The sequence below is a fragment of the Xylocopa sonorina genome, chromosome 2, assembly GCF_050948175.1.
Source record: "Xylocopa sonorina isolate GNS202 chromosome 2, iyXylSono1_principal, whole genome shotgun sequence".
In the NCBI taxonomy this organism is placed as follows: Eukaryota; Metazoa; Arthropoda; class Insecta; order Hymenoptera; family Apidae; genus Xylocopa; species Xylocopa sonorina.
This window is the reverse complement of record NC_135194.1, coordinates 8,602,289-8,626,359: the sequence shown is the minus strand read 5'-3', so window position 1 is coordinate 8,626,359 and position 24,071 is coordinate 8,602,289. Positions and strand designations below refer to the sequence as shown.

The 24,071-nt window shown below is 44.9% G+C and overlaps 1 protein-coding gene across 10 annotated transcripts in view; it reads left to right on the top strand.

Annotated features, from left to right (window-relative positions):
* LOC143433192 (rap guanine nucleotide exchange factor 2) overlaps nucleotides 1-24,071 on the top strand; it is a 147,502-nt gene that overhangs the window by 105,079 nt on the left and 18,352 nt on the right. The window contains exon 1 of one of the 10 annotated variants that reach the window (XM_076910393.1): nucleotides 17,657-17,868. The exons of the other annotated variants lie outside the window; for them this stretch is intronic. Within the exon in view, the coding sequence (XP_076766508.1) occupies nucleotides 17,749-17,868 (120 nt within the window). The 5' untranslated portion in view covers nucleotides 17,657-17,748. Of the gene's footprint in view, nucleotides 1-17,656; nucleotides 17,869-24,071 lie in introns of those variants that run through there. 10 annotated transcript variants of the gene reach the window in all.

Sequence of the window (24,071 nt, the reverse complement as noted above, 5' to 3'; positions counted from 1 at the left end):
CGCGCGAGATCGTTCCAATTATACGGTCAAACCTGCGCGTTCTGCGCTCCTTCCGTACAACTTGATCGTTAACTCCTGGCACATCGCGCAGTTTACAAATTAAAATACAGTCGCGGAGTTTGTCGCGAGCGTTTCGTCGTAGCGGATACAGACGCCAGGATAATTTTCACTCAGCGAGCTTCGCATTTCGAATAACAAAAACCCCCTGCGACACAACCATATTGTAGCGCGCTGCACGGGACGTTAATTATAATGAAAGTGCGTTGATTTATTAGCCGCGCGTTGTTCAAATTCGCATCGTAAATCCGCGTTACGCAAGACGAAAGCGGGCATCGCTACATTGGAATAATCCTGTTAGGAACGGGCGAGTTTCTCTGCTTTTTCACCTCGGAATGCGTTCGCGCGCATTGCCGGGGATTAGCGTGCAAAAAGCCTCATCGAGTCGAGCTTGAAACGCGCACGAATCACTCACCCGCGAGTAATAACGCACCGGGAACGATGATCGGCCGGCATCGAGACCGGCTCGAATGAAAAATGCAGAGTGCTCGCTCTAATCTTCCTACGCGATTTACTTGCGCGTTTTCCAGGACTCTCTGTTCGAGGCGGGTTCTCCCAGAGAACCGTCTAGATGCGCATTCGGCTGGTGATTCCTTTTTTTTCTCCACCCCGTTTGCGAGCTCGGTAATCGCTAATACGCAACGTTTCCGCGTTTCCACTGATGAGAGAGGAGGATGTTGATTGAACGGTTTCAATGGATGAGGGATGAGGCAGAAGAAGTAATCGAGGAAAATCGCGAAAGCGATTTATTATTCGGTTGTAACGTTCAATTTCGATCGAGAACGTCTCGAAATATTTTTATTAACGCTCCTCGCGATATTTTAAAATGCTCTTTATATAATCGAGGAGAGCGCGCAATGGGAAATGTATTTTCTATTTCGTTATAAATACGTAAGTACGCTTAGATTCGTATCGCATCGAGTTCCGTTGATAAAAATGCAGTCTCTCGTAAATATTCAACCTACTTGTGGCTCGTGTCAAATTTAGCAGACATCGTAGAATCGAACACCGAGAGAAAAGAATCTTTCTTTGGATTTTCAAGTAAAATGACTCAACATCCACCGCGTATGGTTAAAACACTGAGACGGAAGAGTGACTGGTTTCGCTGGACAGTAACCAGTGTACGACACCGTACAGCTCTTTGTCCAAGCGACAGGACACACTTTCCAGATACGAAAATCACATGTCTCTCCTCAAATGAAATAATGCGCCTCCTTCATCATTCCGCGACGCGAAGCTTCCCAAGAAAAATCCAATTTTCCGACGAATCAAACCAAAATCCACGCAGACGCACGTTAACAATACTGAAAGCTCTGCCAGGACGTGGCTGTCTTTGCATATCCAATAAAATGTACACCGTTTCAAGGCAAATTGAAAAATTCAATACGCCTTGTCACGTTCGATTTTCGCCAATTGGCCCACATTTTTTCCACATTTTTTTCACGCCCCGTTTTTCTTTCGCTGCGTTTACACTGGCGTCAGTCTTTTCCACGCGATGCTCGAATGTCTGTTTCGCAAGTCGGATGTCTTCCGAGTCTTACTCAACGAGAACTCGATCGGAGGTCGGCGGGTGTAAAATTCGTGCGCGAATAAATCTATGTAAATTGTTCCGCGCGACGAGTAGATCCGCTTATAATTATTCCTCATTAATATCGTGACGTCAAAAGCACTTTGCCTCTGAAGTGTTTGTAACAGGCTGTTGATTTAATTCCGACGTTCCACCACAGAGAAGTGCCCTCGATGCAAATAAAAGAAGCTTCCTTACTCGTCGTCTCCTCTCATTTTTTTTTTTTTTATTATTGATTATGCACGGACGGTGGTGTATCCGTAGTGAGAATTGATTTTTAATTAATATCGATCTCGAGTGATTGATTACTCCCTCGGAAAAAACTAAGGGAAGATCCCTGTTGTTTGTTTTTCTTTTTATATTTTACAGAGATGTTAGATTTTATATATTTTTTATATAAATACTTTACTCATAGAAAGTATACGTAACGCTCGCATTTTTGTTATTGGGGGAATTCTTAACGAATGGAGAGTAAAATCTTCTTTATAATTGCGAGATTTTTATCAGACTGATACAACTGTAAACAAAAATGGCAACCACTCGACCAAATGTCTGCCAGTCTTTAAAGATTCGTATTCAAATTACGTTAATCTGTCCAGCATTAGTCACGAGACGCTTCCCGTTCGTTATCAGCTTACTAAAAAAAGAAAAAGATCCTGGTGACACATTTCTCTATTACGTTAGGAATAATATGATTTATTGCATCGGGCGTATCTACCGGATACTCGACAGTTCGCGTCGCATCAGCACTTGGGTTGAATCATAACGAAACTGTTGGAACTCTCTCACGTCTGTAGCCTTTGTCGATCAGCTGACTCATCTGGCACTGGTTTCGAATCAGAAGAATCGCGTCGTTTCGCCCCAGTTACAGAGCTGCGCGTATGGACGCTTGTCCCAAGATTTTTCACGCGAATCATTTTCCACGAACCCATTCGAAGAGATGAAAAAGATGAAGAAGAAAATGAACGGAAATTGGATGAAAAAGAGAACGTAGAATCCGTTCCACGGATAACGTTGCAACCCCTTCGACCGCCTTCGAGCGTCCAGAAGACGCGAGAGGGATGAAGCGAATAAAAATCAACGACTTTACAGATTACGCGATCGCGAACAGTGCGTTTAATTGGACTTGTTGACCAATAAACTGTTTTCTGTAGTTAGTGAAAATTTCAAAGCGAGAATATCAAAGCCACCCCCGCTGGGCGTGCAGAACATTTCGCTGGAACATATTTCAAGTGGAAGCGATTCTCGCTCTCCCCCTCGCGGAAGCTTCTCGATGGAATGCGAACGGGACGGAGAACGATTGTTCGAAGTGTCGTATTTATTATTTAGTACTCGAAACTGCGTAACGCGAAATGAGAAAATCGAATTCCCTTTCCATTCCTCGTTCCATTCTCCAATTACCAAGCGATCATGCATCGATACAGTAGAACGATCGCGTTCACCATCGAACGCAAAGGAGAAAAAAATGAATAATCTCGTTCTGTATTCAACCGACAGGGCCGTTAACGAAGTTAAAAATCGTCCGATCCGTCGAATTATTCAGTCGTCTATCGGTACAGAATCGAAAGCAACTTCTATCCGCCCTTTCTCTCTCCCTGTTCGTCTGTTGTAGCCTGAAAACCCGACGAATTAACGGACCGATATAACACGCCGCGATTGGCAATTACAATGAACTATTTATACCGCTTGATTATCCGCGTGCACGGTGGAAAGAAAAGCAGGAACCGAAGGCGTGCCAACGGCGGTATCTCGGAAGGGTCGACGAGTGGACGTCGATTAATAAGCGATCCCGCGTGGTCGATGACTGTGCGCTACTCCAGTTTTTCCCGTTCGATCCCCTCGATCGCCGCGCGGTAATTAGTTTTTAGCCGAACGACGGTTAATCTCCCGGTTCTTTGTTCGCGCCTGCCGTGCGAAAGAGGCCAGCTGGAATTTTTTTTTTTTTTCCTTTTCCGCGCAGGCCACTTTTGGCGCTTAAGAAACTACGACGCGTGCAGCGGATGATCGTCTTACCGCGTGGCTCCTGTTTTTCCTTTTTCCACTTGAACTTCGACGAGGTAAATTTATCGCGCAGAATTTAGCTTCTCGTTTTGCGATCAAGAGGTTCGATACAGTTTATACCGTTTTTAGAGAGAACTATTTTATATTAGAGAATAACGTTACGCGTAAAATGGTTCCGCAACAGGGAACTGGATAGTATTTCAAGAACGTTCGCTTTCTCCGTGTCTTTTCCTCTCGTTTCACCCAAAACCGTCAAATAAGTGTCTCGTTCGGCGATACCCGTGCGCGAGAGGATCGTAGGAGAAAGTTCCGCGCTCGTAAACTCCCAAATTCGACGCTTTCTACAATTTTCTCGTCGCTGTTTCTGGTTTACGAGTCGCGAAAGCTCGAGGCGATTTGGTTGTTTCTTTTCTTTTCTTCTTTTTTTTCTCTGTTTTAAGTAGATCGTTGCGCAGGATGCGGGCGTTAATTGCGTAACGGGCGTGCTCTCGGCTCGATACGGGGCGTCAGCGGCGACAGATACATTTTTTTTCAAGAAGCTTATCGACGCTGATGAATCGACGTCGGGCGCCTAGCTGTAACGTCATCGTCTGGCTCTAGTCCCCGGAATTGTTCCAATGGTAAATACATGTCGCCTCGATCGAACCGTGAACGCACCGAGATTAATGAAGCCAGACGACGGATTTAACGAGCTTCAACTTTACACGCGAACTCTTTTTCACCCCCCGTTTCGCTTTAGGAAACATCCTTTTTTTCTTTTTAGTCGATCCAAGATTTATCGTAAAGCGACACGTTTTACGTGGACCCATTCTATCTGTCACTTTACGATCGTCGAACAATTGGATCAGATTGTTTCTTTTATCGAGTTACAAGATTGTGGTAAAAATTATTTCCTCTCTCTCGCAGCAAAGAAACATTCGATTCGTCAGCTCTTTCTACTTGAATTCATATGTGTTGAGTTTACGAGTGATTCTTCTTTCTTTGATTGTTTATTATCAAAGTATAATTAGCCGCTTAAGTAATGCTTCTAGCAATTTTTGTTATCTCGAGGAAATTGAGGTCATCGTATCGCATTAATTCGTCGTTCCCGTATTATTATTTTTTTGTTATCATATGCTTATACGATAATAATGTTTTCTCTTGCGTTAGTTTCGGAGATATTCGTTGAGTTCATGGATAATTTCGTCGGTGTGTATTTTTTTCTTCGATCGTCGGATATCGAAGCGTAATTATCCGCGCAATTAAGGCTTTGAGTAATTCTCGTTATCTCGTGAAAATTGGGGCAGTCGTATCAAATAAATATGTAATTTTTTTATCATCCTTTCGTTCGTGTTTTCTAACCTATTCGTCGAACTCGTGAACGATTTTATTCTTATTATCAAAGCATAATTAGTCGCTTAAATAAAGCCTCGAATGATTTGCGCCTTCTCGTGGAAATTAGGATTGCCGTGTCGAGTAAATTCGGCAAACTGCGAGTAATTAATTACAGCCTAATTTTTTGCGTATTCGCGCGAAAAAAATTTAATGAAATTTGCAGGCATTACTCGTTGCTCTTTGCGACACGCCATAATTACCACACCGACTATTTCTCTGCTTCTGAACGACGACAAATTTTTTCCGAAACGTTTAATTACGCCTCCGCATGAACCGCTGACTGCGCGAAAGTCTGCAAACGGTATTAGAAATTTTTCCCGCAACTAATTACAGTTCTCGTATGTGGGTCGTGCATATATCAGTAGGTTAAACAGTATTATACATTGTATGTAACAGCACGTTACATGTCGACGAGTTTCACTTTGCAAAGTAAGACTTGCATTTGAATTCTGATTGAATTCAGCTTAACGATATTCAATTTCCTTTACTCTGAATATAGAAAAGGAGGATGTCGACTTCCGTTTTACTCTGAAGCAGTTCGAGAAGCTGAAAAAAAATTCAATTATAAAATTCTGAAAATCTTTCTTAAGTTCTTCATCGACAATTGTCGAGCATCCTGCGAAAAAGCAGCAAGAACAACGCGTGCGAATACGTGCTTGTGGAATTAATTGAGAACGCGAACAGGGAATACGCGTTCGCTAAAAATGAGTTCGTTCATCCCCTCGAGACGCCAGTGACGAGGTTTCACATGGCACGGAGGATGTTGAACGCACGTATGCGTGCTAAAGGACGCGCTAAGCTCGTGGCCACATCCGTAATGCGTAAGCGTTTACGGATAAGAATTCGTTAGAAGAATACTCCCACCGCCAAGGAAGCTCTTGTAGAATTGATTCCGTGACTCAACTGACCGCAGACTGGCCCAAGTCTTTCGTTGGAATCCGATTTTATCTCTCGAGACGCTCCAGGCGTCTGATGCATAGTACAACTCGATTCATTGAGACCTTCTCGCGAATGGTACAGATTTTTTCATTGTTTAATTACGATACCACCGGATGGAGATATCATTGACAATTGAATCGAGCACGAACTCGATGGATACTCGTTAAATTTCAAGTAGATCAGCCGCGACGTTTAGAAGGAATTTTATAAATGGGAAATTCAAATTGTAATTCTAATTAGAACGATTTTACAGACTCTCGAGGATATTTTTCAGTATATTAGCGTACCGTGTGAATGGTTAAACGTATCAGGGGACATTTTTCCAATTCCAGAACTGGTTCGAAACACGCCTCTAATATATTATTACCAGTCTTACATAAAAGCAAAAGAGAGCCTATCAATTCCAAATACATACGGTATATCAGCTGCGTAACGTTGTATCCTGGTATACAAATCTCTCGAAACCGGCTGATATTTTACAATCTATCTCTCAGCGAATCCGTGAACCGTCGAGGCCGATTACAATTCGAAGAGGTAACGAACGAGGCACGTCCGATTCGGTCGTCCGTTCGCTCGAAGGAAAAAAAAAAACGAGAACGCTCATCGACGGAACACTTTCGGTGCGCGCGCCATTTAAAAAGTGACGAATAGCATTCCCAGCGAGTCACAGCCGAGCAAATCGTCGAAAGTAAAAGGAAAGCCGGAGGAAGCAGTCGGGATTCCCTGCGAGCTCTCTGGTTGCGAGTCGATCGTGCGAGAAGCGAGGTGCCCCGGTTGATTTAAATCAGCCAACCAGGAGGCAACCGTGGAGCGGCTTGTCGCGCGGAAACGCGAGCACGATTCGCGGCTGCTCGCCGTTTAATGAGCCCTGCGAGGGTGACAAGGGTTCGCTTAGATTCGCACGCGAGGACACACACGTGCACGAGCTCCGCCAGAGCGGCGAAAGAAAGTTTAAAGAGCCGGATTCGCTTCTTAAAATAAATCCTCGGCCAGACAAAAATGTAGCCGGTCTACAGAAGAGTACCGCCATTCTCAGTTCCGCCACATCTCGAGAGAAACGTTCTCTCGACTCCTCCGACGCGATATCTCGATTTTTAGTGAGAACGTTCCATGTAAAATCGCGAGCGAGGTTGCAAGCGACGAACGAAAGGAATAGCTGAGAAGAAAAAAAGGATAACGTGTACTGCACGACGGATGCGATTGTCCGTACGCGTAATTTGTCAGATAGACGCGATCGCGCTTCCGCAGTGTCTGCCTCTCTGTAATTAATTAAGCGTCCAATAAAACGCGATACACTCGGCTATGAAAATGATTGGCCGTAGGAGCGCGTGGGTTTTTATTGATACGAGCCGAGTTCATACTTTGATCCACGTGTCCGTTTTTTGCCATTTAAAGGAAACGATTGACGTCACTGATCTGTTCACCTTTGCCGCAATTCTTCGAAAGCAAACCGCTAAGGGCAAAAAGAGAGGAGAATAAAACTGCTTATTAATTATGTACACCTATGCTGTTATTGACATCCTTTCGCGAGACACGAAGAACAGAGCGTACTCTCTTTAATATCAGGTCAATATTATTTAAAAACATTTCCCTGCGACAAACGGTGGGAATAAAATTCTGATTAAATCTCGCGTGCGCGAAATAATCGAACAAAGGGATATCGATCGTAATTCCGCTGAAACGTTTCGGTTGAGTCACGTTCGAATGTTTAAAAAAATTCCCGTCGTTTTTTCATGCTGGCGAATAATGCTCGATTATCGTCGTCGAGCGGACCGGTGTCGGATTAATTCGCGACCCGGTTTACTTCCGCAGTTAAATCGGAGCGCGCGGTGTCCCATTTCCCTTTCTTTTTAAATCCACGCTCCAAGACGACTCGCTTCCGGCCAGGCGCCTGGCTGCCATTCGAATCCGAGGCTCGAACGTATCCTCCGCTTCCTGCCGCCTCGCTTCGCCCGCTCGACGGGACGAAAACGGAATTCCCTCGAACTTGGAGCGGTGTGTGCGCGCGCCCTTTGCACTCGCGCACGCGGAAAGTTCGCCCCGTCGGAATCCAATTAAAACGACACGAGTAAGCTGTTGAACAACGCGACTGGTTCGAGCCACGTTTATCCGAGCGGTCTCGCAAACACGCGGCCCGCTATTGCTTTCTTGGCTGAGCGATGCTCGCGCGGCGTATTTCCGAGCTGGGTATATGTATAATTAATGGGACAGAGAGCGGCGGAATGTGATTCGTGTCACCGTTCGGCTACGCGCGGTGCGGGACGCGGATTGGAAATGATTAGATTTGTAATTCGCTCGGTGATTTGGTTAGCGGTATTTAGTTTACTCTGCGACTGTAACCCGAGCAAACTTGAAGCACGCGAGGTATCGATCGACCGTCGAGGAACTAGATAACAGTGTAACAGCGGGATCGAGCAGTTTTTAATCTATGCAGACACGATTACGCGGAATGTTCCGCGATATAAAGCGTATGCGAGTTTGTAAAGGTTTCGAGGAGGCACCAAGATCGGTTGTGAATTTTGCAGAACTTTTTCGACGCTCGTTCGATTACTTGGAATACGCGAAGACGGATAAACAACTCTCCGTTTCCGTTTAAATGCTGGAATTAACGCGATGATCCCAGGAGCGTTGGAATTTTTGAAAAATTACGACCTGTCGGTGGGAAATCGTTGGAATTGTACCGCAATTTGAATGGAACCCATTGTGCTCGCGTGCCTTCTCCCCACGGATAATGGTTTTATCAAGGCGAAAGTATACGTGCCCCTTTATTAACGTTACCCGGATACCTGAAATCCCGGGACGAACAGTTATGTCAGTAATGGGGGCATTAATTAGCGAATTACTAGAGTTGTTAGCGCGTTTAGTCCTGGACGTACGCCACAAGATTTCCGGATATTTCTCGTTATTCACCGGAAGCGGCGGAACTGCAGAACGCGCGCGGAAGCACGTGCCTGTCCGCGAACATTCCCATGAATCTCTCACTTTCTCCTTAATTAATGACGCGTATAATCGAAATGACATAATTCCGCCGCCGCGGAGTTTATCATCGTAACCGGAATTTAATGGCCACATTCCTTAGACGCGATACTAGGCGGAACGCCCAGCGTGCAATTCCGTAAATTATCGAGGTTCACGCGTTTCAACGTGGAAAAACAACGTTTCGCAAGTAAATTATGCAATCCCCCGCGCTCGCCATTCACGCGATGAAACTTGCCCCGTTACAACCGCGTTCCGAGAAACTTATCGGGAACGCTCTGATAATCCTCCTGGAAAACATTATCGAGGAACCGACAGCTTCGAATTCCATAAATAACGCAACGTTCCTTAAATAGTTGCGGTAGCGCAATCAGTGTACCCAACTTGGCCTATCAATATTAGCTCTCAGACCTACATGTCCCTAACTACGGCCCAGGAGACCGGAAGCATTAAGCTTCGCGATCGTCCCGCCGTTTCCATCGGTTCACGCATCCATAAATTAATTACGAGCGTACCATCAATAACCTTATCTGCTTCTCCGCTCCTTTAGCCCTTCGATTGTAACGCGGAGCGTAGATGTAACTAACGTTGCGAAATTTCGAAGAGCCAAGCGCGAGGAGCTAAGAAATCGATAAGCAAAGCGTAAAAGTATTTCGCAAACAACGCTGAAGAACAAAAAGCGAGCCGTTTAACGTTCCATCGTAGCAACAGGGGAACACCGTTGAAGCGCGTAACGCTCGACCCAGATCTTTTCCCTCGGCTGCACAGCTCTCTCGACGCACCTGCAGCTCCGCTGGTCGGATAGAACCTGTCCACGTTCCAGCGTGCAGAACGGCGTGCACCAGCGTCCGACGTGGACCGGAGCCAATGCTATCGCAACACGCTCGACTGATTATAGGCTACGCTTACCCCGCTGCACAATGCGCATTAAAGATCCGGCGTGTGCATCTCTCCTATCCGAGAGGCGCGTCGACCGCCATGGTACAACCGGCGGGTTGATGCACGCGCGTTTAGGCGACACGCTCGCGAGAGCGTCGCGTTGCCGTTTTACACGCCGCTGGCCGAGTTCGCCACTGCTTCCCAGGGGTCACTGGCCCGGTCTATCTGCGAATTTCGTACCGCGTTTCGACGAGCTATCGACGCGATGCATCTAATTTTTCTGATCTGGGTAAACGCGAGGGAATTTTTTTTTTTTTTTTTTACTGTGCGGTAGGGATAGTAATTTGTGTAACGAAGCGAAGTGTTCTAATATTTTTGGACGAAGGTGTATATAAAGGGTGACGCATATTTCGCCGGAAGACGGTAATGTAATTACTGAATATCGACCCGATGATAGCTGGAATTTATGCTACGGACGTTTTATCGCGCGTTCCTTGCCGTTTGGTGAGAGGTGGTTGTAGTTTTAGTAGGTATGATTTATAGCAGATGCTCCGCGAGTGCCTCAGAAGAAGTAAATGTATTAAGAAATATAGCGTGCTCGCGACCGTCTTGAACGCTTCGAATTAAACCTCTCGAGGCACTCCAGATAATCTTCATGGAAAAATTGATGGATGAGACCGCGAATCTAAAGAGAATTTACGATCGACTCTATAATTAGCGGTGGTTTTGTACTTGGAAAATTGTGGAATCTTTTTGGTGAGTTGCGATGCAGACGTGGCACAAAAATTGAGAGAATGTTAGTACTCGTGGCTATAAAATAGGAATAAGGCGTGCTCTTCGTACGTCTAGTGGATTTAGAAGCAGATAAAAATAGATTTACGTGACTAATTTTGGGCTTGGAGAAGTTCTTATCGATTATTTGGAGAAGATACCAAGTGAATTTCGTAATCGAGGAAACAGAGTGGAAACGTCGCTCTAAGACACAATAAGATTTTATGAAATCTAACTCGAGAAATGCCCTGTCGGCTATTTTCTTGTGAAATTTAATCGATCGCAGGTCCTTGTATCGCGAAGACTTGTTTAGTGAAGCATGAAGGACTTCCTCAAACCTAGACGGCTATAATCATTTCTATTCCACGGTATACGTAACGTGACTTTTACTTGGACAAATTTATTATTTTAAGCGTTCACTTTTATCGAATATATAATACTAATCTGTAAAAGTGCGCTTTTAAACTTCAACTGATGACGTGAGTCTTTATTACTGCCAGTGGTGACCTACATTACCGACAAGAAGTTTAAGTACGCTTAGGTTCTGCATTTGCATTCTAATAATTCACTATATCTTAATGCTTGCATGTTTTTCCTTCATCTGCAGATGATAAACTTTTATAGCACCCCTCACACACACACACACATAAACTTGTTTTACTTTTTGATGACACTACAACTCTATAAATTTAAGGTTCAGCTTTGTTCATAATGAATTAATCCTCGCAATTTTTCAAGCCAAATCGCGTGCACTTTCGCATAAAGTACTTAATGGATCTTTTACGAGCTATAAAATCCTGGCGCCAGAAATTCTCACTCTATAACATACTTATGTTATGCATCGTTCATTGCACATTCATTCAAGACAGTAGTTGAAATTATACTTGCATTCGAATATTTTCAACGATCATTGTGTATCGATAGTGAACGCGAAACAAAAGAGATCGCTATCACGATGGCTGGCAAGGAATGCAAAGCGCCAAGAAGTTCAAAGGAGATACGAAAGAGGTATTACAAATCTACAGGCGTGCGCTCTAATCGTGCAATGTGCTCGCGAACGTGTAAATACCGAGCCTCCATCGATTCTATTATACCAAGGCACGTAGCGACGTTTATGCACGTGGAATTGTCCGAGTCAAATTCTCGACTTTCCATTCATAGCTGGTGGGTCGCACGTACTACGGCTGGCGCGGAGTGTCCGTCGTACATTTCTATACGCGCGAGGCGAATAAGGGGTCGGATAATTCGCGTTTTATTAACAGTAATCGAGGACAGGAAATTGTGCAGCTAGCAAATAACAAGAAATGTCATTTCTCTTTTCTTCGCGTCTCGTATCGGGGCCCTCGGGTGCTCGTGACTTCTTGCGCGCGAACCAGCATGGGAAAAACACGTCGTTTTCTATCGTCGTTGGGAAATGTTTATTCAATGGTGAACTTTAACAGTAAAATCGCATCGGAATAAGGCTTTAAACGACTTGTCCAGGAATTCTGATCCCAGAGAGATGATTGATTTTCGTCGAGATTTTTGTTGTTAGATAAATTTTAGTAATCAGAAGGACGAATGGGACGGAAAGATAATATTTTTTTCAAACGACAGTTATCTTCGAAGTAGACACAGAACTCGATGTAACTAATGGCGTAACGTACAATGTAACAAATGAGTCGCAATTAATGTAACCAATGAATTCATAGGTATTCCCGCGAAGTAATTGATGACTCTGGAAAAACTATCGTTGCTTCTCATTCATCACGAAGAAACCACACTGTCCTTTCTCCCGAGCGTTTTACACGCTTCTAATGAGGGATCAGATAATTAGGCTTTGACTAGGTTCTGTTAGCGATAGATGACTCTTTTCATCAAACTCGACGAAGATTAAGAACAGAGCACCGATGCTGATGGTCGTAGATTTCTAAAATACATACGTCAGATTACTTGATTTCCATGCGTACACTCTTGCCAATCCTCGCGTTCGTTGTAATATAAATTCATAAGGATTTCTTTGGAAATAGCTGCGCGATTCTTCAAAATATGATATATCGCAGTAGTCATAGTTACTACTCGCATATCCATTACGAATCTTAACTATCCAACCGTTTAACAAATCCATATATCGACCATTCCTGCAAGAACTCGCAAGAACACTGCCATTACCAGTCCAATCGTGAGATCCACAAGAAGACACCATTTCCATGAAACCTATCAAGTCTGACTCATCATTTCTCCTTTCATTCCTTCATTTCTCAATTTCTTCACAGCCTCCGCTGTTGCTTGAAACAACTACTATGCGATCTGCAGAATTTCCGCCAAATCACTGCCTCCAAATTACGGAACACCGAATATCTTCATCTTCCCACTTACTTTCCCTCTCCCTCTTCCGAATAAAAATAATATCCTCCTAAAATAAAAAATCCCAGAAGCCAGTTTTAACCTCAGCCTGCCAATGTGTAACGTAAACCTTTAAAACAATCTGTCATCTTGAATCTTCCCCGAGGATTTACCCTGAAACACCCAATCCAACCAAAGGCAGCCACAATCCGTCCACTTCTCGTTGCAGCTCGCAAATGGAACGTCGCTGTTTCCCGACCGTTCGAAGCGGAATCGAATCGAAAGTTTCCGCGCGTCGCGCGGCGTCTGGTTAGTCAGCTTCGAGAGGGTCAGTATTTTAAGTCGCTCGCTGGCTGCTCTCGCGGTTGACACCCGGTCGCGCGTATGCAGATAGATAGGGGGACGTCCCGTTCGCGCGATCGTCGTGTTGGCGCGCGAGGGCGAGAGGGACAGGGGAGGGAGGAGGGGAAAAAGGAAGAAAAATTAACATCCGCGGAGAAGATAGCGCGCTTATCGCCCGGCACGGGAGACAAGCGGCACCAGTCGCGTTTCGTTCCTCGTTCGGCTTAGGCGAAATCGCGTACGCGATCCGGCTGACTCCCGACCGTTAATCTTCGCCCGTTTCGTGACGCGGACGTGGCCCAATTTGCTCGAACGTGTGTTACCCCGTGCCGCGCGAGAGGCCTCAGAAATTTTCCGCGATCGCCGCTTCCATTAATCGCGAGTGAACGCGATCGAGTCGAGCGGAACGCTCGGATGATTGCTCGCGAGTTTCGCTTCAGCGTCGATAAACTCGCGGAGCCTCTGCACGCCGCCAAGGGTTGAGGTAGAAACAGTCGTCGATGGATTTCACGGAGTATCTTTGGATAGAGGGATCACGGAGCTTATCCGTGGGTCAGAGAAAGCTGCTGCGCGAATTCTTGGAGAGTCAATAGGGATTGCCGCGTTCAGTTGGTCGTCTCACGTGCATACACGTATAAAAGCATGTTTCTGTGGATCGTTCCAAGGTGTAGGAAGATACTTGGCGTAAAATGGGGATGAAATTCAGTGTTTTGAATATTTTAGTGCATTTCCTGTGACTTTGTTCGCATGAATGGAACGTAACCACTTATCAGTTGTTGCATCGGAATTGTAAACACTGCGAATACACGGAATCCTTTAATAGAGCCTATCCAAGCAAGCACTATCGTAAGCACACCCCCCAAGTTATTCTAAACTACCTTTTTCAGTAGCTCGACCACAATTTCCCGGCCCATCACCCGTCCCCCCAAATCGCGAGGCACCTTTCACCAACCCCTAAAACCCGCGTCTGGTGCGCTAGAATTTTCTAGTAGCAAATAGAACGCGACACCGTCGGTCGATCCTCGGTTCTCGGAAGAGAAGCGAAAAAAGAGGGAAACAGAAGGAGAGTACTGGTTCGTCGTTGAAACAGGCGTCGTCGGGGCGGAATTTCACTGACGCGTTTCTCGTCTCGCCACTAAGCAGGGATGGGATCAAGTTCAGTACGTACTCACGCGGTCGAGTCAATTCCAATACAAAAGTCCCGTTTTACGCTATTTCCAATCCTTGCTCTCTTAGGTGTTGTGACTGCAAAAGACAGTGATTCCACTGTTGCAGAAATGAACAGGATTCCCTTTGTAATATATATTTCAATCGTTATAACAGTAATTACGATTCTAAAAGCGAAGGAATTACAAAAAAAGACATCAATATTACGACAAAGTGAAAAATTAGGAATATTTTATTAACCACATATTACAGTATTCGTATATTTATTTGCGATTATATATTGTTAGATTATCGTTAAATAGTTCGAACGGTTGTTCTCATCGCGTGGATGGTACGCAACTCAGTTGGCGCCTGACCGATGCCGTCCGTAACCGCGTGGAGTTTTTCGTGGCTGGCTTGTGACGCCAATGGTGTCGGGACACGAGGGGCCGTAGGAAGTACCGAAAATAAAGTAGACAGCCGTCGAGAAACGCGTATGAATATGCGTGCCCGGCTGCTGGCTGGCTCGCACGCCGTGTTGGCCCGTCCGGGAGGAAATTTTTAGCCCGCCGTACATCCGTGTAGCGAGAGCGTACAAATCCTCGCGGTGCACCGGCCCCCGGAGGCGGCCTGCGGTGTTACTGCATCCGTCACGGGGCATCTCCGCCTCTCTGTTATCCGTCTTAATAATTCTGCGCTCGTGTAAATATTTCACGAGGATTTTTCACGAGGGCACACCTCGATGGACGGCTCGAGCCACCGCAGTGGCTGCTGTTCCTTGCTACTCGAAGGTTTTCAAGGGAGAGACCGGCATTCTTCACCCGTTTGCGCGCACACTCCGTTTTTCCACTGTTTAGGGAAGGGTTCCTACGGTTTATTCCGCCTGGACTCCGCTCGTGAGATTCTTGAGCGACCGTTTGCTTGAGAAGTGGCAGGTGGAATTACGTTGGGCTTTGTGACTCTGGCTACGAGCTTTTATTTATTCTTTGGGACACTGGCGCAGTCCACACAGGGCGCGTTCTACGTTGCATTCTACGTTATCCAGTAACTTTCTTGGAAATTTATATCTGCCTCGCGTTTCGTGTACTCTTGTTTGTCTTCGAGGGTTCTGTAACCACCTGAGATCCTTGTATACCGTTGCACAGTGGTTTGCACTTCGGATAAAGTGCAAGTGGTTGTACTTGGTTTTCCATTCGGTTAACGGGAATTGTTTTCCCTCTGAACAGGCCACTCGAGGAGAGACTGCATAGAAATTGAGCTGGAACTAGTGGAGAGGTCTAGCCAGCTCGACCTCGGTCCCAAATTTTCCCCAGATACGGCCACGCTTTCTACGCGACACATGTTCCTCGACCACGTGTCGCGGTGTCTCTGCTTTCGTAAAAATCACGGAGCAGAGGAATTTTGTGAGAACGCGTACGAGTACCACACACTTTCTTTTAGTATTCCGTGGAGTAGTTCATTTTTGGTTACGCATTTGTAGTCGGGTTTTACCTGCTCCTTTTTTTTTCCTAGCTAGAGTTTACGACTGTGTTAGTCGTATAATGAAGTATGCGACAGTTATTTTTATACGGTCTCCGGAGATGAAATGCTTTTTAGCATTTCAACGTCACGATGGCATAGAACGAGACGAGATGGTTCGCGTTTGTACGAAGGTTTCTCGGGTTTATTTTTAAAAAACCGTACCAAATGGTCGGTGCGAGACGGTGTACGATTTATTATAAAATTTCTTTTTTAGAGTTCTCGTTCTTTTTTTAGATCGTTACATATAGTTTTACCCACGTAAAGGAATCTCGTAATGGAGCGCGCGGATTTCGAGAATATCCATTCATGATGTTCGAAATTTTTCAAGCCTCTTCGTTGAATGTTCGATTTGCGCAAATATAGACCGTATAAATAATTGGTGTTATTTCAACGCGGTAATTTTTCTTGGCAAACGAAACTCGCGTAAAGGCGAAAATAGCTCGTACGACAAACGTTTAACGTTTGTCCCTTATCATCATTTTTCATTCGTAAAACAGTGGACCAAAATATCGTCTCGAGCGTTCCTCGCGTTATTTTCGCAAGCTCTCGCGTCGCGTTCTTAGCACAATTTTGTAATTTCGAGTAACCGAAAAAAAAATGTTGAAAATTCCATATACTTTCTCCGTTGACTCGTCACTCGCCACTCCAAGATCCAGTCTGTCTCTCTGCTCGGACTCGAAATGCAGGTTTAGCAATATTTAATCTCGATCCGAACCAGTCCCCTTTTATAAAATGCTCGAACACGATTATATTGATAAAGTGGCTCGTTATCTTCGCGGCTCTCGAGCGAAACTTGGCCGGTTGGAAATTTCACAAATTTTCCCACGCGAAATTTCCACGAACAGGCGAACCGTAAGTCCATCGATCACGGGCATCATTCATCGGAACCGACAGAGCCGCGAAGTTCGATCGCTGAACGCTCCATTAGCCCGCGATAAACGCTATCTCGCGTTCTATTTTACGTGTCCCATACGATCTGACAGCGCCAAGTATCGCGGGCGCTCTCCCTACGTCACTGCGTGCGTAGTCACGTGACGACCAGTCGAGTCACTCTTTGGCCCTCAAGAATCGTGTGCACGATTCAGTTTATCGTGACCCGCGATGTGCTCGGGACTGAGCGTCGGTTATTCTCGACGTGCTTACCAACGCGAGCCAGAACCGGCCGCCGTTTCGCTCTCGTTTCACCAGAAATCCAAAGATACTCCGTCCTTGGCGCCTGATCCCAGCTCGATTTCGCACGTTTAATCGACTATCGGTTGCTTATTAGCTTGGTCTCGAAGTGTGTCGTTTTAAGGAGGACAGTGCCGCCGCGCGTCTCTGCCATCAGCCTCTACTCTTGACACGTTTCCCCTTGGTGGGTCGAGCGAGCTGCGGACCGATCGAACGGAAATAGCCAACGATCGTTCACCGATCGGGCCACTGGTCGACGGATATCGATTTTCGGTGGCTCGGTTATGAAACGAAAGAATGGAGAGGAAAGGTGAAAGCACGACGTGAAAGGACAATCGGGTGCAATTGATGGTTGCACGGTGGTCTGTACGTAGGTGCACGTACGGTTGTGCTCGTTTTAAACGATCGTTTAGGATCCGTCCGGGCGTTAAAAAGTGAAAGGGGGACCCTGGTGATATTTTGTTCCCTGAATTTTTCTGTGATTTCGCACCGCCTCGCGAGAGAGTGTGTTCTGTCTCTACTGTGTTCTGATCTACTTGTGTCGTTGTGGATCGCGACGATTATTTGTGACACGAGGATTCAGAGAGCCAGATGAGAGACGAAGGTGCGTCGATAAGTGAGGTGTGATGGAAAGGAGAGACAGCGGTTCGACGGGAAGCGAGAAATTCTGAACGGCGAAAATGTTGAAGCACTTGAATCGAACCGGACGGCCTCGGGTCGTCGTGAGGAAGAGGAAAGGTCGTTCGTTATCGAGAAGCTGGCCCGGCACACCGAGGCCCTTATCAATCGTCTCGAACGAGGTAAAAAATATTCGTTTCGTAATTAATCCTCTCGGCGCTAATTGTATCGCGCACGATAGCGCGCGGTTGCACCGTGTTTACCCGTACACGATAAACCGGGTACTGGCCTGGATAATTTCTTGCGTTCTGCGCAGAAACACGATCGAATCGCGAAATTATCTGAAAATTTCAGTTGAAAGTAAATCTGCGATGGATAGAAAATTTTGATTCGCTGCAAACGCTGGGTTCGTTGTGTCTTATACTTCAAGTATTTCGATGAAAACGTTATTTAATTCTAAGAATATTTACGCTTTATGGATAGTCTTTTACGTGTAATATCGTAATTTCTATGAAATTAACACATCTTGCTGTTTTATTTTATTCCACGATGAATGAAAGAGCAGTGGAATGGTACGTACAACAGAGTTTTGAAAAAATGGAGTTGATTCGGTTCCACGACACAGAGTGATACTACATATGGGACCCACATGTAGCGCGCATTAAATGATTACACAAATGGCTGATATATCTATACGTTGCCCATTCACTGCGACAATGACGTAAATCAAAATGAAAGCTATCCAACAATGAAACTTTAAAGATCTTTTACATTAACCCTTTAATAGGCATTTCTCCAACTACGTGTTTAGTCGTACAGATATGCTCGTGCACAGATACGCTTCTAATAACATCGTTCCTTCATATGCCTCCGGTAATTAAATGAAAAAATCACATCCGACCTTACGATTGTCGAGGTAGAAATGATACGCTGCCTATCCTCGCAGCTTCGTTCCTCTCGCGACTTGTTTTTTACAATCGCGGTATCTTAAGTGGTAATTCCGCGTATCTCGCAATCGCGAAACGATAATACCGTTTATATTTTTCAAGGTGGAATGAAAACGGTCCCGTCGGTCTCGGATTTACGAAACGTAACTTTGTACGGCGGCGCGTTGCATTTACATGCGCCGCGAGTATTTCGCGGAATTATTTACATGGAAATTTAGCGGCCACGGGTCTGCGTTCAAATCGCGCGGCGAACGCGCGCCGGAATTTACGCGACGACGGAGCTTTCTGTTAGTAAATAGAATTGGACGTTACAAATTGTAACAAGAAAGAGTGTTATCTGCGTGATTTCGCGTGGAATTTACCGTCTGTTTATATCCGGCTCGTTGTACGAACGTGAATCCGAGAAGTGATGCGATCTCGAGAATCCTTGGCATTAAATCTTGTCGTTTCGCTGGTCCCAACATTGTAGACTAGAACCAAGTACTTCTGTTCGTTCTGCTGCAACGCATTGTCATAAGTTACGTTTGTACGCAGGTGCGTTTGCGCTAATCTTGTTCCTCTATGATTTTCACTTTTTCCGAGCATACACGAATGAAATAAACAAAGCGCAATTTTGTATGAATCACCTGTACAACAATGAACTCTTCGTGGCTGTCGACGCTACAATCATTTCTATTTTTAAATACCTCACTGAGTATAATTTTTTTGTGGTTTAAATAGCTACTGCTCTACTATAAAAAGCAGTGGTTGATCTTTAGGAAGTGGTCAGGTTTCATGTATACATTCGTAAGAAAGCACGGACCGTTAGTATATCAAAGTGATTAACTCCAGGATGTAGCAAGTAGAAAAATGTGATTCTGCGATAGTACGCTTTCTTAGATAATAGGACTATACGTGGTACGCCGATAGTACTTGTGGTCCACGGCACTTTGCGCGTCTACCGTGTATTTTAAGACTTCCACACGCGTCGACGATTCCGCAAAGAATGAACCATCCTGGTCGCGAAACGGAGGCGCCGTTTAAGCCACGTCGCAATGCCCACAAAGGACTTATTTATGACACCCCCAAATGTCCGCCACCCTTCTCGCTATCGTGTCGTTTCGTCTGGCGATGAAAACCTAACTACTGTTCTAACGCTTCGAGTTTCAATTCTCGTTCTCCTACAAATTACTCTAGGAAATCTATTAGACACTAAATCAGAGGACTATACGCATGCAAGTTTGTATTTAACAGGATTCTAATTGCAGATACAGATTAATCAAAGATGGATATCCAAAGCATTTTTACTTTCACAAGCTTGAAAAGTATCTGCTAGCAAGCTACGATGTCTACGTAAACGTTATTAAAAATTGTACGAGTCTTACGAATTACGATCAACTACAAACGTCTGTTCACATTTTATGTATCATACCCATTACGTCCATTTGTCATACTCAAACATAATGTTCGTAACTATGTTAAGGAAGTAGCGTGAAATTGCTTCGCGATGTGACGCGTAAAATATTCGAATACAAACTCGCTTCGATTGTTGCAAGCTGGAGCAAAGAATATGTTTCGTGGGGACCACGAGAAATCCTTGTCGAGACATCAGTCTTCTCTCATTGGTAACGCTCGCGTCTCGTTGACACTGATAATTAACAGGCTTCCGATAACCCTATCCTCGTTCGAAGTTTATTGAAAACGAACTGGAACGGATCAGCGTGTCCCATCCGTGGTAGAAGCCGTCGGGGTTTATCGCGCGAGCGCGTGTATGCGTTCGCCCACGCGGAGCCGAAGGGCCCACGCAGAGCGTGAATATATAACGAGGACGTACGGAAGATAAAGGGGCAGGAATGCGAGAAGACGCGGCCCGATCGTTCGTTATCGAACGATCCGCGCGTAATTGCACCGCTCTCGGGACGAAATTTTCGCACGGGGCTCGCGTTTACCCTCGTCTTTGGCGACGCTCCTCTGTGGCGACGCGGATCACAGCTCGATCGAAGATGCGAGATTGAAATCGTCGAATCGAAAAGATTGAAATTACCGACAGTGGAGGTGTGTTTGATTAAACGCTCGGATTGTCGAGCAAATCGTCAGACGTGTATGGGCGATAATGTGGGAGTACTTGAAAGTTATTCCATTGGCGAGCGGTTACGAGAATTGGAGCCGATTTAGTAACCGATCGTGATTCAGTTAGTCGAGCGATGCAATGTGTGTATACTTTGTAAATTTATAGTCTACCAATTAGCAGGAGAATCGTTCGGATTACATTAGTTGGTAATGTTGGTAATGGATCGCATACGCGGGGCTGGTTGTTTGCGTTTTGAGAATGTTTGAGGGCATTAGCGAAATTACTGCTAGCTTTTGTAACCATGGAGCATATTGATTACTGCTGTAAGCGCTTGAACTTTCATTGTGGCAGTTTACGTTGACTTTAATGTAATGCTTGTTATTTCAGGATGCGATTTAACAAATATTTTAACTTATCTAGCGGAGGCGTGTTTCTCTTTTAATCAGCTTCGACATTTTCATGCAAATTTCATGATTTTATTCATACCCATTTCTCTGGAATTGTTTAAATCTCTCTAGCAAACAATTTCATATAAAATACAGATTGTGCTCGCAAAATAACTTCTTAAACTTATCAAATCATTCCTCAGTTCCGTTCGAATTTAACATATTATTTCTCTGGACGTCTATTTTTATATCTTCTGGCCCAACAGGTTTTACACCTGTTCAAGTATGCCACATTAAAAGTACTTCCGTCGATCTACCTCTCTCTCTCTCCCTCTCTCTGTCTGGTGACATAAAAATTAGAAAACCAACAGGAATAACCTTATCACGTTTTTGTTCCACGATCTTTAATTTAACATCATCATCGTTTTGGACATAGATGTAAAAAAAAACGGGGAAATATACGAAGTAGCACCAGTAATCAACCATTCAATGCATGAATAATCGTTGCGAAATAATTTCGACAGTCTGGCTCCAAAAAAAACCATTGACCGCGGGCATCGGAATACCAAAGTGTTTCAGAGTGTCACGGGCAATCGGTTGGCAAACCTCGCGCGACCGTGGAAAAGTAGCGACGATTCGCGGCTCGGCGGGAACGAACGACAAACGAGCTGCGTTCGCGGATCACGACCGTCCGATTGTTTATAATTCGTGGATTACGTAACGATGGGACAACCGCGTGCGCGTTTTCTGCATCGTTCGTTGCGTCACGCGTTCCGCGACGACTCGCGTTTATAATTCGCGTCCTGAGCGAACGCACCGCGTAAGGATGCTCCGATACCGTGGCGGTATCGATGTTTATTCAGTATCGAAACAAAGATGTCGATAGCTATTTTTATCGAATTGGAATTAATACGTTTTCTTTTTTCAATTCTGTCGCTACAACAACAATTTTTTCGAATTATGACATGCATTAAGACTGTCTTCGTAATGGATTTGTGTATGATACGAAATAAGTGGATATTCGTATGCCTTAGTGTACATTAATTTAAATACACGAGTTGGTACAACGCTCGCTATTTTGCATAAAGATCGACCGTTTCGATGTTGCAATTCTGCTCGCATATTTTCAATGCGTTCCGCGACTGAAGAGAAGCAAGTGTTTTGGAGTGAATGTAAAGCTGAGGTGACAAAGATTCCCATCGAGGTGAGTCTCATTGCAACAGCACAGATTTGATTAGAGGAAACTGACGAACGCGTTGGATTCTTGATACCTCTGACCTTATTTTTCGCGCCCCTCGAACAAAATATAAAACGATACCTTTATTCGCACAATGAAATTTTTATTTCCGCTGACAATCGTGATACACGTGACACGGAACATGTTAAAAAGAGTATATCGAACGTTCGTACGCGACTACTATGCATGCAAAGCTGACGTAAGCTGAAGCGGTTTTAAAAGCCGAAAATATCGATATTCAAGATGAATGTATGGAAATTATGACGGACAGACAATGGCCCGTAAATATTCCATCGAATCAGCAAGCTGCGTACCGCGGCGACAAATTATAGTTTATTGCTGATTATATCGCGGATGTTTTTTTTTTTTTTTTTTTTGCGGATTTAATATCACCGAGGTATGCAAAGCGTAATCGAAATACACGTACACGTGAACGGTAGACTGCAGCCATATACTGGGCTGTATCTACGTAGAATGTCGTTATTTGTTCTTTTTTTCTGAAAAATCAATTTTGCCTCGACTTCCGTAGTTCACTGACGAGTTATTAATGGTAGATCCATAGAACAGGATCTTTCAGTTGGAAAAGTAGGGTTTGCTCCTCCTAATTGTTTGCGGTCGGTGGTTAGAATAATCTGTGCAGCATACTTTCACCTATAACGTCTTTGATGTAGCGGTGAATTGTGGTTTAGGACGTGAATGAAGTGGAGGAGCGCGGTGGTTGCAGGGGACCAGGGCTCGAGTAATCGATAATTAACATACTCGCATCATTATCCGGCGCAGATTCCCGGGTGGCAAGAGATTCAGATGGTATTTCTGGCGGGAACGAGTTTCCCTGCAAATTGGCCGACGGTGTTTTTTGCAGCTTAGTTTAAACAAAGTTTCGAGTAACTCGTTTCGACTTGAAAAATTTCCCGGAATTTTGTTGCATCTAAATTAGTTACCATGTTGCATTGCATTCCCCGTAATACGAAGGTGCATGTTCAAAGCGGACCATCTTCAATAACATGCTGACCAGCGCAGCGTTAGCCATTTACGGAACGTCGTTCGAAATGGTACTCTATCGTGTTCGATTATTAATGTTAATTGTACGTTAGCTACGCGTCGAATAAATCTTTCCAATTAATCATTTTTTTCCAGAGAATCTCCCAATTCTATCCTCCATTTTGCAATCGTGTCACCATTCTCACACTTGCACAAACATTTGTTTCTGACGGAACATTCCTGAGCTCGAAAACGTACAAGGTGTACGCGATTTGATTTAATCTTAGCCGCAACGTGTAAGAATCGAAAATTTTTTATGTTATTCCGTAGTTACGCAGCCTCGAGTAATAAATAATAGAATGAATCGCGTTATCCCAGTACGCATCGAAATCTCGAACCGTGAAACTCTCGTAGCCGATTTTACGTGTCGATTATTACGGATCGGTGGGGACCAATTAAAAGTTACAAAATCGGACGAAACAACACGCGATACGTTACAGGGAGCGGCTGTGTCACGGGGACCAGCGAGACAGAGGGATCCAACGATGCTTTCGAACACCGCAGGAAGGCGTTTCGTTAATTTCCGGCGCGTCGAACAATATTTTTCGCGAGGTGCGTTTCGCATCGGTTGTTCCCAATCGAATCGGTGTATCGGGTGGAAATTCAACTTTCGTCCCGAAATTGGCTGAACGCTGCGCGCCTCCGACAATCGAGTCGCGAGGGAGCGGTTCTGTGAATGGCGAGTATAATCGACGTATCTACCGGAAGTCCGGCCTACGGGTTC